A 15,311-nucleotide genomic window follows, 5' to 3' on the forward strand; every position below is an offset into this window, starting at 1 on the left:
AGATCCTCAATTCATGAGCATGTAATTTAATATCGAAAATGAAAAATGATGACATATATATGTACCTCTCCTTTCTAAGGCAACAAACGTGCAAGAAACTCTGTTTTGACAACGAGCCTCTTGGAAGGTACGTAGATGTTTCATATTATAGCCTAAGAGTTGAATGTTAGAGGAAACTTGACTCTCTGATATTATTATTTCAGATACAAATAAAATAAAATCATAGATGAGCCTTTCAACATAGCTTTGTAGACTTGAAGTTGATGACATCTTGAATACAAGCATTCCTGAACAAAGTGACATCCAAATTCACCCGAACCAAGCGATAGCCACGGTCCCTAAACGCTTCAGGTGAATCCAGGGCAGTTCCAAACCTCCCTAAAAAGGGACCACCACCTTCTTTCCTTGGTGCACCCAACACCTTCTTCTCCACGCGATCCACCATCTCCATCACCCTCTCATCCTTTGGGTTCCTTAGGCACCCTATGCCGGCGCTAAGGTCCAGCGGTCCAACCATTATCATGTCAACCCCCTCCACCGCCGCAATCTCTTCCGCACACTCCACTGCCTCCGGAGACTCCACCTGTAGGTATCAATAATACAAAAATTTGAGAATATGTTATCCACTTCCGCCCACACCATAAAAAAACAAGTTAGTGGGGCTTTGATTTTCTGTGAACTTGAAATATTTATTGAATGGTGTGCCATACCCATCATGTATGTTTGGATAATTTGTGCCAAAAATAATTTCGCTTCATTATTTGAGTTTCTAAACGTAAAAGCTATGCAACTACAATTTTTAGTCTCTTTATTAAAATGGTCTCTTTTTTGTTTTCGCCATAACAAATAATAAACGAAAAATTCTAAGGAATCAATTAAAAGTCTAACTAGTTAAAAAACTACGTCTATTACAAAAAATAAAAAATTTTACCATCTTAATTTTTCAAATTTTAAAATTAAAAATAAAAAATATTGGCTTATATTATTATTGGATCCTAAAATTATAATTTTTAATATTAAAAATTTTAAAAACTTATATTTTTAATATTTTATTTTTTAACCTATTTAATAAATATCTCTACCCAAACTCATTTTTTTATTATAAATCCAATGATATCCAATCCCTTATAAATTATTTTGTACATAAAACTTTTCAAAATAAATCACACACACTGATCTATATGGCTACGTTTAGTTCTAAGAAGAGAAATAAAACGAGACACTTAAGCTGCGTTTGTTTCCAGAGATAGAACACTGAAATAGAGATACAGAAATATAAAATTATGTTTAACAGAAAAGATATGAACAGAGATAATATGTCCAGAGATATTAAATTAGTTTATTTTGTGTCTATCGTGACAGGAATGACACAGAGAAACTAACAAGAGACACAACTTATTTTTTATTTTTTCTTTCATTATTTTTGTTAATTTTTCATAATTATATTTTTTATTATTATATTTTTCATCTCAAATTTTTTGAATGAAAAAAATGAGAATAAATTGAATTTTCATAATTTGTTCTAGTTTATTACCAAATAAAATATAAGAACACAAAATTTTGTGTCTCTGTCCATCAGTATTTTATCCTGTTCTCAGTGTTTTGTCTTGTCCTATTCTAAAAACAAACACAGCCTTAAAGAACAAGTAGATACAAAGAACGTAGAAATAAAAATTAATATTTTTGTATTTTATTTAGTGATAAATTAAACACACACAAAAATTATTAAAATTTAATTTATTTTTATTTTTTTCCTACAAAAAAATAAAAACTAAAAATATAATAATAAAAATATAACTATAAAAAATTAAATAACTTAAAAAAATAAATTGTTTTTTATTAATTCCTTATCCTTCTTATGAGAAAGAATATAAAATAGTAAAAATTTAGGTGCAGATAATTTTATGTGAATTTTTTAATTAAAAATCGTTAAATAATTTAATAGATTTGACTAAATTATCATCCAACAACTCTTAACTATCAATTTCACATAAAATTAACTATACATAAATTTTTATCTATATACTAATTAAATATAATTTTATCTATTAAATATAATTTTGTATCTTTCTATATCCAAAAGCTTATAAATTCGACTTTATTATGTTTTTTTTTTTAGTTAGAATAGTTGGAATTGTATAATCATTAATTAATTATGACATTGATAATTCGCCAAAAGCAAATTTGATTATAACTCAATTCATGATTATTATAGACTGAAAATTCATACTCTTCAGTGATAAACAATTTGTTAGAAAACACTCAACATAGTTATCACAAAATATACAAATATCAAAATTCGTTTCTTTTGGATATCTGTTTTCAGTTTCGAATCAACAATAGACAAATCTATGTTTTTAACGACTTAAATAAGCTAAAAAAAGAGTCAGATAAATCTAAAGTGAATATGCAATTCGGCTTTTAATAATTTATTTAAAGGACTACGAGGTCTTAAAATTTTTTTTTAATCTTTGATATTTAACTTCGTGAGACTAATTAGTTTATGTGTGAATGATCTCTCTTTAAAATATACTTACGTAACACATTAATTACTAATATATTATTTATTTAATTTTTATAAATAATTTAAAAATTATTAATATTTCTTAGTTTTATTTAACTAATGTATTTAAAAAAATAATAAAAAATAAAAATAAAACTAAACAACCTTAATAATTATCATTAAAAAGTAACAAAACTTCCAACAAAAAAAATTGTTAATCCCAATTGGTTTTTAATAGATAAATCAACCATTTAATATGTCATAAGTTTATTTCGTTAATACTAATAAAAAATAAAAAATAGTAACTGAGAGATCAATTATCACATAAAAATAAAAATAAAAAAGCAAAAAAAATATTTTTCTGTAAAAAACTTCCTTGCCTTTTAAAATAATTGTGTATAAATTTTTCTCATAAATCTATATGACATACACGAACACAACTTCACAAGCAATGCATTTATAAAAAAAAATTAACTAACTAACTAATTTAATACAGAAAACTAACTCTTAACTTATCCTTAAGCAACTAATTCAAGTGAGTAACAGTAAACATACAACATATTGGTACCGACCTGGCATATGATGAGCAGGTCCTTCTGACAGTGGCCGTCGAGTCCAAAGCGGGATGCCCTCGCGGCGGGGCTCACAGGAGAACGGCAAAACGACACCGCTTTGGCGGCAGATTGAGGGTCTTGGATCATAGGGAACACAATTCCCTGGGCGCCGAGGTCGATGGCCTTGCGGGCCCAGAAAGAGGAGCTGCTGTCGGGGACGCGGATGACGGCTGGGGTTTTGGCGGCGGCGAGTGCGTGGAGGCAGGGGAGGGCTTCTGGGAGGCCGCCGTGGCCGTGCTCCATGTCGATGAGGACGAAGTCAAAGTCGGCGAGTGCGGCTATCTCTGCGACGGTTGGGGAGAAGGTGAGGAGGGACATGCCGTAGACGACGTCGCCGTTTTGGATTCGGGACTTGAGAGTCGCCGAGGTGTTTTTTTTGGCGGTGTCCATGGTGTCACGGGTGAGTGAATGTGAGTGAGCCTGCTACTAAATAGATGAATCAAACAGTAAGCATATGTGAGAGTTTATGTGTATATTTTTTTATATTATCAACAAAAATGAAATAAAATATATTGATTTATGCTACGTAAATATTAAAATTAATTATTAATATAAAATATATATTAAAATATAAATATATATTAAAAATAAATTAAATTATATATATATTTATACACAAATATATTAATAATTAATTTTAGTGTGATTTTAATGTATAAATAAATATATATAAAAAAGTAATTTATTGTGGTATTAAGCTCTATTTAATTCGAACCTCCAACTTTTATTTAAACGAATTAGTGGTTTAATTATCAGACCAACCCAACTTGATTTGTTTCTATCATTTTTATCGAGTTAAATAAACAAATTTCATGTAATTCGTATCCTAGTGAGTACGATTGGGCTTTTTGAATTATGATTCATGAGGGCTGATCATATTATTTAAGGATTTCATGCTAAGTTCGTAGCCAATGGCCCAAGCTATCAGCTATTTAGGTCCATGAGACAAGATGCTTTTATGTTTCTGTCTATGAATCAATATTTGTATTTGTTTTGTACACCAAAAAAATATTTGTATTTGTTTTTTCCTATATTTTTAATCAAACCTTTTATTTAATGGGAGTTTGCTAAGCTGAAATCGACCCAGTAGTGTTGGGAACAAGAGTAGGTAATCAAATATTAAAAATTTCTGTTAAGGATGAGATATAAGTGTTTATCATAAGCAAGTAACTAGTATTTAGACTTACCTGTTGATGAATACGTCAATAAAATAAGTTAATTCTTTTAAAATTAATTTTATATAATTGCAGCTCTACATACACTTTTATATCTATTTAACAAAATACTAAGGCTGTGTTTGTTTATAGAGATAGGACACTGAGACAGGAATACAGAAATACAGAATCGTATTTGACAGAGGAGACATAAACAGAGACAATGTGTCTAGAGACACTGAATTAGTATATTTTGTTTTCATCCTGACAGAAAAAATACGAAAATACTAATAAGGGACACAATTTTTTTTTATTTTTTCTTTCATTATTCTTGTTAATTTTTCATAATTATATTTTTTATTATTATATTTTTCATCTCAATTTTTTTGAATGAAAAAAAATAAGAATAAATTAAATTTTTATAATTTGTTCTAATTTATTACCAAATAAAATACAAAAATACAAAAATTTATGTCTTTGTCTTTTAGTATCTTATCTTATCCTATTTTTTATATCTTATACTGTTCTATTTGTACTGTCTTATTTTCGAAAACAAACAAGTCTAAGTGTATGTCAAAATCAATTACTAATACTAAATATATAATAGAATATAAAATATTTATAAAAAAACAAATTAAACAATACATATATATTGTAAATAATTTTAATATTTTTGGTCTATTTGGCCATTTTTCTATTATCGTTAAGTCACGTTAATTTTTTTTTAAATAAAAAGTAAAAGTAACATAAACTAAATGAGTTGCGTTTTGTTAAATTTTTTTATTTTAGATTTTTTATCTTTTTTTTTTAAATGTAAAAAGAGGTACAATTGCATCCTTAAGCATTTATGCTTGGCAAAGTACATGCCTAATAAATAAACTTAATTATCTACCCGTATTCGGGGAAGGATCATTTTCCAATAATTCAGATGACATAAAAGGAGTACATGCAATAAATGCAATTTTGTTAGGTAAACAACAAAAATATAAATAATGTGAATAATGAATTATACTTTAGAATCACTAAACATAACAAATTTAATTATTTATCTTTAGAGGTAAATATCAAATTGGTAATCGAAAGATTCTAATGTTGATAAAATAGTATCTGATTTTTGTTATTGACAAAATAGTTCCTAAAAAATTTTAAAATTTGACAAGCGTCTCTCCGAGCTCGCTGGAGTAAATCTTCGGCAAACACAATGCTGACATGTCCACCGTATTTTGATGACATGGCAAACCACCCCCAAACCCCAAGCCCTCCCTTCCCGACGCAAACTCCTCCTCCATCTCCCTCTCCATCGCAGCCCTCCCCTACCCAACGCAGCTCCCTCTCCTCCCCCTCCATGCGTCCCATCGCAGCCCCCCAACGCACACTCCCCCCTTCCCTTTCTCTCCCATCGCAACTCCCTTCCCTTTCCCTCTCCATCGCAGCCCCTTTCTCTCTCCCTTCCATCGCAGATCATGTAAAGCACTCTTATCAATCCCTTGGTGATGGTAACTCTTGCAAACATAGTAAAAAAATGTTTTGCACCAAATTCACAATGACCAACACACTCACAATAACCGTAAAAAACTGCAGAAACGAGTTATGTGTCTCAATTGCTATGATAAGAAAAATAAAAAAAATCACGAAGATAAAGTTACAGATGAACATAAAAAACGTGACCCAGAGGTAAGTGATGAACAAATGCTGGAAGATTTTGGAGATTGCAGAGATGGTGGAGGAAAAGGAGACAACTTTGTTGGTGTAGAGGGAAGCGACGATAAAGACAGTGGCGGCGGCGGTGGAGAGGAGAGAGAAGGCGAAGAGGAAGAAAAGGTAACAGATTTTTGGGATGTTCAGAAATTGTAGCTCCTCTGGTGCTAGATCCATTATTCCTTCTTCTTCTTCTTCTTCTCAGATTCTCGTTCTGTTTTTTTCTGATCTGAGAGAGAGAATAGAAAGTTTTGGTTTGTAGTTGTTTTGAAATGATGGAATTTTGATATATTAGATTGTTGTTCTTTTTTATTGCAGAGATGAGATGAGATGAGATGATATGAGAGGGAGGGAGAGAGAAGGGGGCTGCGATGGGGAGGAAAACGGAAAAGAAAAGGGGGCTACGATGGGGAGGGAGGGGGAGGAATTAGGGTTTGGGAGGTGGTTTGTCAGGTCACTATGGCCATGTCAGCATTGTGTTTGCAGGAAATTTTTTTCGGCGAGCTCGGAGAGATGCTTATCAAATTTTAAAATCTTTTAGGGACTATTTTGTTAATAACAAAAGTCAGGTACCATTTTGTCAGCGCCAAAATCTTTCGGGTACTGATTTGGTATTTATCTCTTTATCTTTATCTGCTCCAGGTACACAACTTTTTTATTATTCTATTTTCACCATAGTCACTCTATTCTCGCTCTGCTGTCTCGCTGTTAATATCGCCGACAACGCTAGACTTCAGCACTGCAATAAAAAAGAATATTCATGTACAATAAAAAAATATTTATCAAATTTAAAAGAAACGTTTACAAAAATTTATACTGAAAAATATTCATATACAATAAAAAGAAACATCCACCAAAACAAAATAACATTAAAAAAAGTGAAAATTATTCGTAGAGAAAGAACCATTTATTTAAAAAAAATCCAAATCACAACGAAAAATATCCAAATCACAAGAAGAAAAAGAGAACTATAAAAGAAAAAGATCTGCGCGGTGTCTGACTTGTATGCAGTGGTGGTCCATAAGGCTATGTGACATTATTGATGGAGGGTGGATGGTGTACCGTGTTGCGGAAAGAGGTGCCTTTGCGCCGCGATGGATGCAGCACCGGTGGTCCGTGAGGCTGCACGACGCAAATGATGGGGTAGGGTGGATGCCACTGCGCGTCATGGAAGGAGGTGTCTCTGTTCTCGGAGCCACAACGCGATGGAGGATGGAGCGTCAATGATCGGCGTTGTGGTACGTGGCGGTGCCCTCGGGGATCGGGAGACAGCAGCGGCACGGAGATTGTGAGACAGTGGAAGTGGCGTCACGCGAGAATGGACGCGCACCTCACGTTACAATTCCCTCCGGCAGCAACGACAGTCTGAATAGCGGATGGTTGACGCGATGAGAGAAAATGGGACGTGGTACGAGGATGCGATGAGAGGAAACAGAATGTGGTATGAGGATATATTTAGAAAAGGTTACGTTGGTAATCATAATTATTCAAATTTAAAAATCTGATTATTCTTAATTAATTAAAATTTTGTTTTTTAAAATTAATTTAATATTTTTTAATTTATTATTTATGTTATTCAAAATGAATGTTATTGTTCTATTTGAGTTATGCTACGTATATACTAAAATTAGTTATTAAAGTTAGTTATCGGTATAAAATATAGAGAAAAGGATAAATAGGTCCCTGACCTTTTGTCCCGCGAACATTTTTGTCCCTGACTATTGAAAAATATTTTTAAGTCTCTGACCTTCACAAAACTTGGACGGATCAGTTCCTCTGTCTAAATACCTCCGTCATGGACTGATCCGTCCAAATGCCTCTTTCAGGACCGATCCGTCCAAGTTTTGTGAAGGTTAGGAACTTAAAAGTATTTTTTAATGGTTAGGGACAAAAATGTCTGCAGGGCAAAAGGTCAGTAACCTATTTATTTTTTTCTCTAAAATATATACTGAAATATAAATATATATTAAAAATAAATTAAATTACACAAATATATTAGTGATTAATTTTAATGACTAATTTTAATGTATAAATAATATTTTTGGCTATATTTTCTCTAATGCATATCAAAAGAACAATCAAGGTGCAACGCGTCCAGTGTGTTTTATACTAATTATTATTTCTTCTTTTACAATTCCTAATCTGCATATATACCGTTGTTAAAGAATTAAGTTCTCAATGATTAATAGATATAAATGTATTAATTTTCAAATACATGGCTGCTCTTTGCTAATAATGCAGGGATCTAAATTGTGCACATAAACGTGAACCATTTCCACGTGTGATGATTGATGAAGTTGTTTAGCTAAATCAACAAGTTAATGAGTCACGTAAGCAATAACCATATGCTTGGCTGTTTTTAATGACTAAATTATTTAACTCTGGCCGATTCAACATTTTCAAAGTATTAAGAGACTTAGGGGGTGTGTGGTTGGAGGAATATTAGAGCATTTTCAGAAATGTTTAGATGGGAATATCTTATTTCCATGCTTGTTTCAAAATTTTAAAATATATTTTCAGACAAGTTTTATTTTTTGGAATCAAAATCCCACTGATTTAATTTCCATCTCCCCCCTGGTTATCTTTGATTCCAATGAGAAGAGAATGTGTATAACAAAGTAAAAAGACCAAAATACCATTGTTAATTTCACTCCAACCCTTCTTTTCAGATTTTTTCCAATTCATTTCAAACAAAATGAAACCCTAGCAGAGAGCCCCTCCTCCATGAAAACCAATCCCTAACGAGGCTTTTCTTCAAATTCACGGAGGTTCCACCGGCGTCGGCGCCGCCTCGCCGCCGATTTGGATTTGCATGGCCACCACGCTTCTTATTCTAGAAGGAAATCGTTCTCGTTCGTGTTCGTCATCACAGCTCATCTCGGTTCACCGCCACTGCGTTTTCGCCGCCATCATCGCGACTCTGTTCAGATCCTCTGTGTTGTGTGGTTGTGCATGGCCTCTCTCCTCCGTCTGAACTCAGTTGCTCGCGCGTCTCTCGCCTCTGCATCTGCTCGAGTTGTGCTTCGTGTTCGTGTTGTCTCTCTCGCCTCTCTCCCTCCTCGCATCTTTCTGTTCCTGTTCATCTTTTTCAAGAACAGGTTTGTTCTAGGTTTGAAATATTATTAACTTAATTTGTTTGGAATTGGAATGTGATTTCAGTTTCAGTTCTGAGCTCATTGATTATAGTATTTAATAGTGATTAATATCTTGCTTTGATTAGGGCTAATACTTCTTTCTGTCTACTCATTCCTGTTTTTATGATAATGATTCATGTTTGAAAGAATTTTTAGAAAAAAAAACATCAATTCAATTTGTGAATAAGTTATATGATTCTGCTGGCTGTGATATTTTGTTATGTGAAACAAGTTTTTTTTTATAAATATTAGTTATGTTTTTGTCAGGAGTATGTGCATTGAGTTGCATGATGGAGATTTTCTCCAATGTTGTGTTTGAGAGTTTGCTACTATGGTTGTTATTTTTTTGGACCATGCTTGATTGAGTGATTTCTTTGGACTTGTGTTATATGCATTTGATTCCCAGTTGTGAAGCAAAAGAAGATTTTTTACCAGGCAAAAGAATTATTAATCCTACTCTTCATATCATGCTAGCTTCAACAAGTAAACATAATTATGAGTGAAATGAAATGATGAATCATCAATGTAATATAACTATCTCATTAAATTTTGACTTGACTGTCCAATTTGCAATTTGTATCTCTAATAAGTACTCTTTCTTAATTTGAGTCAGAATTTGTATTTTAGTTTAGTTGGTTCCAAGTCATTGTTATTGCATCATCATATAAATGACTCACTACTCAAGTCAAGCCATAGATTTAATATAAACCATAATTCGCACCAATACCATCTTTCACTTCTTTTATTTCGTATTAACATTTCTTTCCTATGAACAGAAGTTTTTTTGTTTTCACAATTCGCACCGATACCATCTTTCAACAAGAAATTATAGCTGTTGCTGCTTCTAATTGAGCATTTTTTCTTTTTGGTATGTTGATGTTTCCTTCTCTTTCTCTCTTTTCAGTTTTGCTTTGATGATTTGATATGTGAGAATTTTAGATTGGTTGGAGTTTTATGTCAAGCTTTTTCTTTCTCTTTTTTAAAGTGAACCAAAGAACAAACAGATTCATAGTTTAAATATGAGGTTCCACTTAAAAGGAAAAGTTCCATTTCAACGGAGAGATTGGTAATAAAATCATTGATTGAATTAGTTTAGATTTTTTTTTTGTTTGGGTTTTGGTTCATAGTTATGTTATAATTTTGAAAAAAATGTTTGTTGGATCAAAATGGTAATGGACATGAATGCTGGTTAAGCAGGGTAAAGCATATTTAATTAAAGATTAATTGTTTTTTTCTTACTTCTTCAATTTATTTCTTCTATTTTACTTATTTGTTGATATATTTTAGACTGTTTTAGGCCAATTCCCATGTATCCAGTGCCTCTCTTCTTTTTACTAAGAAAACTCTAACCTAATTTTACTAATCATATATTTCCTGTGGGGTGTGACAACTAAGAACTGCATACATATCTGTGAAGATGCTCTGTAACATTTGGAAGAAATCAAAGCAGCTTTAAATTTTGATGCTAAACACGTATTTATTTTTTTTCTTGTTACAGAGACTTGATTGCTAATTACCGAAATTCTGTCGAGGAGCTTGTTAAGTCTGAGCCATAGGAGCCTGTCAATTTTCAGGTTGGCTAAAAATCACAACTATTGTATTATTTATCAATCCACTGAAAAATATTTATGTGAAAATATAGGATAAAACTTGTTATTACTAATTTTATGACTAGTTTTTACTATTTACGATGGTTTATAATTACTGTTCTTTTCATATTTGTGTGATTCCTTGCTTCAAGATGATGAAAATGGGATTGTAGTGATTGTGTGATTGGCCTTTAGTTACTGTTCTTTTCATACTTGTGTGATTCCTTGCTTCAAGATGATGAAAAATTGTCTCGTGTTATTTTCTGCTTCTATAGAAAATGGAAGAGAATACTCGACCTAATTCAAAGCAAACTAAGCATCAATGGACGCCACACGAAGATGCAAAATTAGTTGAATGTTTGGTAGAGCTTGCAACTACTTATTGGAAGTGTGACAATGGCACGTTTAAATCCGGTTATGGAAAACATTTGGAAAAAATGCTGCATGAAAAGATCCCTGGATGTGATCTTAAGGTACAGTTTTTTTTACATAATACTTGTTTTCTTTGTTTATAATTTTATATTTGTGTTATAATTGTATAATTTACAAAATATTTATGCTTTTATATTGAGATGCTTTACTACTGTACTCTCATTTATTTTTAAGATGATGATGGGATAGAAATGAAAGAACCAGAAAGAATTTAGTTTGAATAAAGAAATTTTATATTCAACTTACATATAAACTTTACCTTATTTATAATAAGTTGGTTATTCAAAAACTGAATAATTATTACTGCTCCATACATTCACTATATTTAGTTATGCTTGGATGAATTGTGGTGTCATATACAGAGTAGTGATAATTCTAAATTGTTTTGCTATGTTTAGACTAATCCACACATTGAATCAAGGGTGAAATTACTAAAAAGACAATATTTTGCAATATTTGAGATGATGGGCACGACTGAGAGTGGATTTAGTTGGAATGACAAAGATAAAATGATTGTGGTGGAGCGACAAATTTTCGATGAATGGAAGAGTGTAAATTCTAAATAACTTTCTTAATACAAGTTTATTTATCTTAGCTTTTTAATATTAATTGATTATTTATTTTCTTTTAATTTCAGTCCCATCCTAATGCTAATGGCCTCTATAATAAACCAATTCCACATTTTGAAGAGTTGGGAATAGTATTTGGTAGAGATAGGACTCAAGGAGGCAATGCAGAAAATGTAACTCAAGCAGTTGCGACAATGGAGGCTGAGCGCGAAACAACCTTGAGTGATCGACAAGTGAATGAAAACACCCAAATAAATTTGGAAGAGACCGAAATGGAATATGAAGCTGATTCTCAAGTACGTAAGCAATTGACTCTAATTCATGTACATAAATTCACTAATTGTTGATCCTGCTGCTGTGTATTTTCTTGGATTTTGGAATGATTCTTCATTAGTTCATTTACTTGTGCCTGTGACTAGCCTTAACTATTCCCATCATGTTGAGCATTTAGATAGAGGATTTTGGAGTGATTCTTCATTAGTTTATTTACTTGTGCCTGTGACTAGCCTTAACTATTCCCATCATGTTGAGCATTTAGATAGAAATACTGATCTTCATTTCTGTGGAGTATAATAACAAAGAAAAAAAATATATGAATGTAATTATGCAAACAGAATTTGAATAAGGGTAGTTAATATTCTATTAGGTTCTGTTTAGTTAGTTAATGTTGTTAGTCTTGTTGGCCAAGGCAGAGATAATGCTTGTATATACAAGTGTAGAGCATGTATAATCAGTTAGGCTATTTGTTCTTCATTTCTATCAATATTGAATAATCTTCTGGTGTTCCTGCTGGTGTTGCTTTCAATTTTTTAGGAGCCTCCAATTCCTGGTGTTCCTGCTGCTCCCGGTGCTTCTGCTGTTCCTAGTTCTTCTGCTGCTCCTAGTGCTTCATATATAGAAAGGAATAAAAGAAAAAGAGGGAGCAAAAGTGAGGAAGTGATTGACATAGTAGTAGAATCAATGAGAGATATGAAAGGTGCTCATCATGAACATACAGCCGTTTTAGTTGATATAGTTTCTTGTTTTAAGCATGAGAAAGAAGGAGCTGAGTGCAGAATGAAGCTAATGGCACTGTTGAGAGATGTTCCTGGTTTGAGCGGTGATGATAGAATAAAGGCTGGCCTTAGCATTTTAAGGGACAATAGTTTGATCGACATGGTGTTTCAACTTCAACCGGAGGAACTTTTGCCATTTTTGAAGAAATTACTTTAAATATTGCTATTTTAGAATTTTTATTGAATATTATAGTGACTTGATAGGAAGACATTTGTGCCAATTGTTGCTGTTGTTTTGTGAGGAATATAAGCAGCTAAAACCCTAGTTCCTGGTGTCATTATATCAGGTTTTAAGATCCATGAAAACTAGTTAAAGTTCTTCTTGAATTATAATGTGCAGCAACTGGTGATTGCTTGATTCCAAAAAATGTTTGTTGAAAATTGATGGTGGCTTTTGAATTTTTGTTGTTTTGTGCATAATTGATCACGAATTTTAAATTTAGAGTTAATAATAATTTAACTAAAGATATTTGTTATTAGGGATATTTTAGTAAATTTAAAAAAATTTAGAGTCAATAATAATTTTAACTAAATATATATATTTGTTATTAGAGATATTTTAGTAAAAAAAATTAGAGTCAATAATAATTTAACTAAACATATTTGTTATTAGGGATATTTTAGTAAATTTTAAAAAATTAGAATTAATAATAATTTTAACTAAAGATATTTGTTATTAAGGGTATTTTAGTAAATTTAAAAAAATTTAGAGTCAATAATAATTTAACTTGACATATTTGTTATTAGGGGTATTTTAATAAATTTAAAAAAATTAGAATCAATAATAATTTTAACTAAAAATATTTATTATTAGAGGTATTTTAGTAAATTTAAAAAATATTTAACTTTTAATCATTAATATTTTAATTTAAATGATTAAGAGTAATTTTGACATATTACATAATATGACCAAGATATTTAAACTCAACCAAACAAAAATTTAGTTATTCCTAAGATTATTACATAATATTCCAATGTATTAAATTTTACAACCAAATATAAGAATCATATATTTTAAATAATCTTATTCCTAAGAATATAATATCTAAAAATAAAATTACTTGGTAATAAAGTTTAATCTTTGAACCACACACCCCTTTAAAACATTTGGATTAGTCAGCGTATGTATGCTGATTGTAATTATGGATTCACATGACACATGCAAATAGAAAAGAGAGAAAGAACATGCACATATTTTAACACCTAAGTCTTTCTGACATGTACACTTGTACAGTTAAGTTAACACATTCCGGTCCTCTTCGAGTACGAGCACATCTACATTTATTACCATGCACCCTCAATCAAAACTCACCATATCAGACAATTCTAAGTATCTTAACGTGGACCCCACAGGAAGCTTCCCTGATCCACACGATTAGCTGGCCAGCAGTAACGACAGCATTTGTACTGTACACTATAGTGTAAGCACATGAACACATACCATGTGCCTTCTTTCTTAAGCTTTTCGAGTTCATCCGGCTTTTGTTTCTTTGCCTGTTTTCTTGCACAAACATACTTAGTATTACTAAGTACTGATAATAAAGAAACGTCCCACGTTTATTTTGCTAAAGTATTGTCTTACCTGAGCGATCAGCTAAATGACTATTATCATGTTTGTCTAGACCTAATCAATAATAATTTACATTTACATTTATAAATTAATATAATTTACACTCATATTTTTCAAAATTCATATATATTAATTAATAAAATTTATTTGTTAAAAATAATTTAATATCTTAACTGAATAAATAATAATAATAAATACTAAAAATTATTAATCTATTTTTTTATAAATGACTATTATCCAAAGATAATATTCGAAACTTTAGATGGAAATTAAATTAAATATATTAAATTATTCAATAAAATTTATTTATTATTTTCATATAAAAATTAAATAACTTTACATATGAGTGACACCTAAAAACAAAGTACTAAGTAGAAATTAGTTTTATGGAGCGAGAAAAATAAATTATATAGTGCTAAAACATATTTAGAAGATATTAATCAATGTCATTGTGTAATTCAGTAAAAACTGAAAAAATTGTGATAGTAAAGATATATATTGTAAAGAAAAATATCAAAATCATTATTAGGTGAAGTTTTTCGGAATATAAATAAGATTTTGAATTAATTAATGCTTTATCCGTAACATTTCTTTAAATATATAACTTCTAATTATATCCAGAGAACAAAAAGTTACATGTTGTCTGACACTTTTTCGTAATACATTTTAATATTTTAATATTTATTATTAAACAACTTCAGAATCAATTGTTATTTTCTATGATGATACAAATAATATATTATCAAATTGACTTGTACACCGTGTCACAAAACAAAAGCATTTTAAAAGATTACTTAATAGTGCACATATTTATAGAAAATTTATAACTAAAAAAAGTTCTTTATTAAAGCATTAAGTTTTGATATATTATATATAAAATCCATCTAAATCAAACCCAAAAAATATGCCTTCTGTCTCTTAAATTTCTAATTTTTTAAAAAAATATTTTTAATATTTAATTTATTTTAATTTTATTTTTAATTCCTTAAATGA

General features: G+C 30.7%; 2 protein-coding genes across 2 annotated transcripts; one reads left to right on the plus strand and one right to left on the minus strand.

The window, feature by feature from the left end:
- On the minus strand, positions 1–3,509 carry LOC130936722 (uncharacterized). Its single transcript, XM_057866863.1, has 2 exons — positions 3,076–3,509; positions 1–583 (listed from the first exon to the last, which is right to left on the minus strand). The coding sequence occupies exons 1-2, from the start codon at positions 3,505–3,507 to the stop codon at positions 236–238; spliced, it is 780 nt and encodes a 259-aa protein (XP_057722846.1). The 5' UTR covers positions 3,508–3,509; the 3' UTR covers positions 1–235.
- A 7,461-nt stretch (positions 3,510–10,970) lies between these two features.
- Positions 10,971–12,905, plus strand: LOC130934830 (uncharacterized). The gene is made up of 4 exons (XM_057864359.1): positions 10,971–11,165; positions 11,523–11,675; positions 11,762–11,989; positions 12,507–12,905. Exons 1-4 carry the CDS (start codon positions 10,971–10,973, stop codon positions 12,903–12,905), a joined length of 975 nt encoding a protein of 324 aa, XP_057720342.1.
- The last annotated feature ends 2,406 nt before the right edge of the window (positions 12,906–15,311 follow it).

Source organism: Arachis stenosperma, chromosome 6 (genome assembly GCF_014773155.1).
Source record: "Arachis stenosperma cultivar V10309 chromosome 6, arast.V10309.gnm1.PFL2, whole genome shotgun sequence".
Classification (NCBI taxonomy): domain Eukaryota; kingdom Viridiplantae; phylum Streptophyta; class Magnoliopsida; order Fabales; family Fabaceae; genus Arachis; species Arachis stenosperma.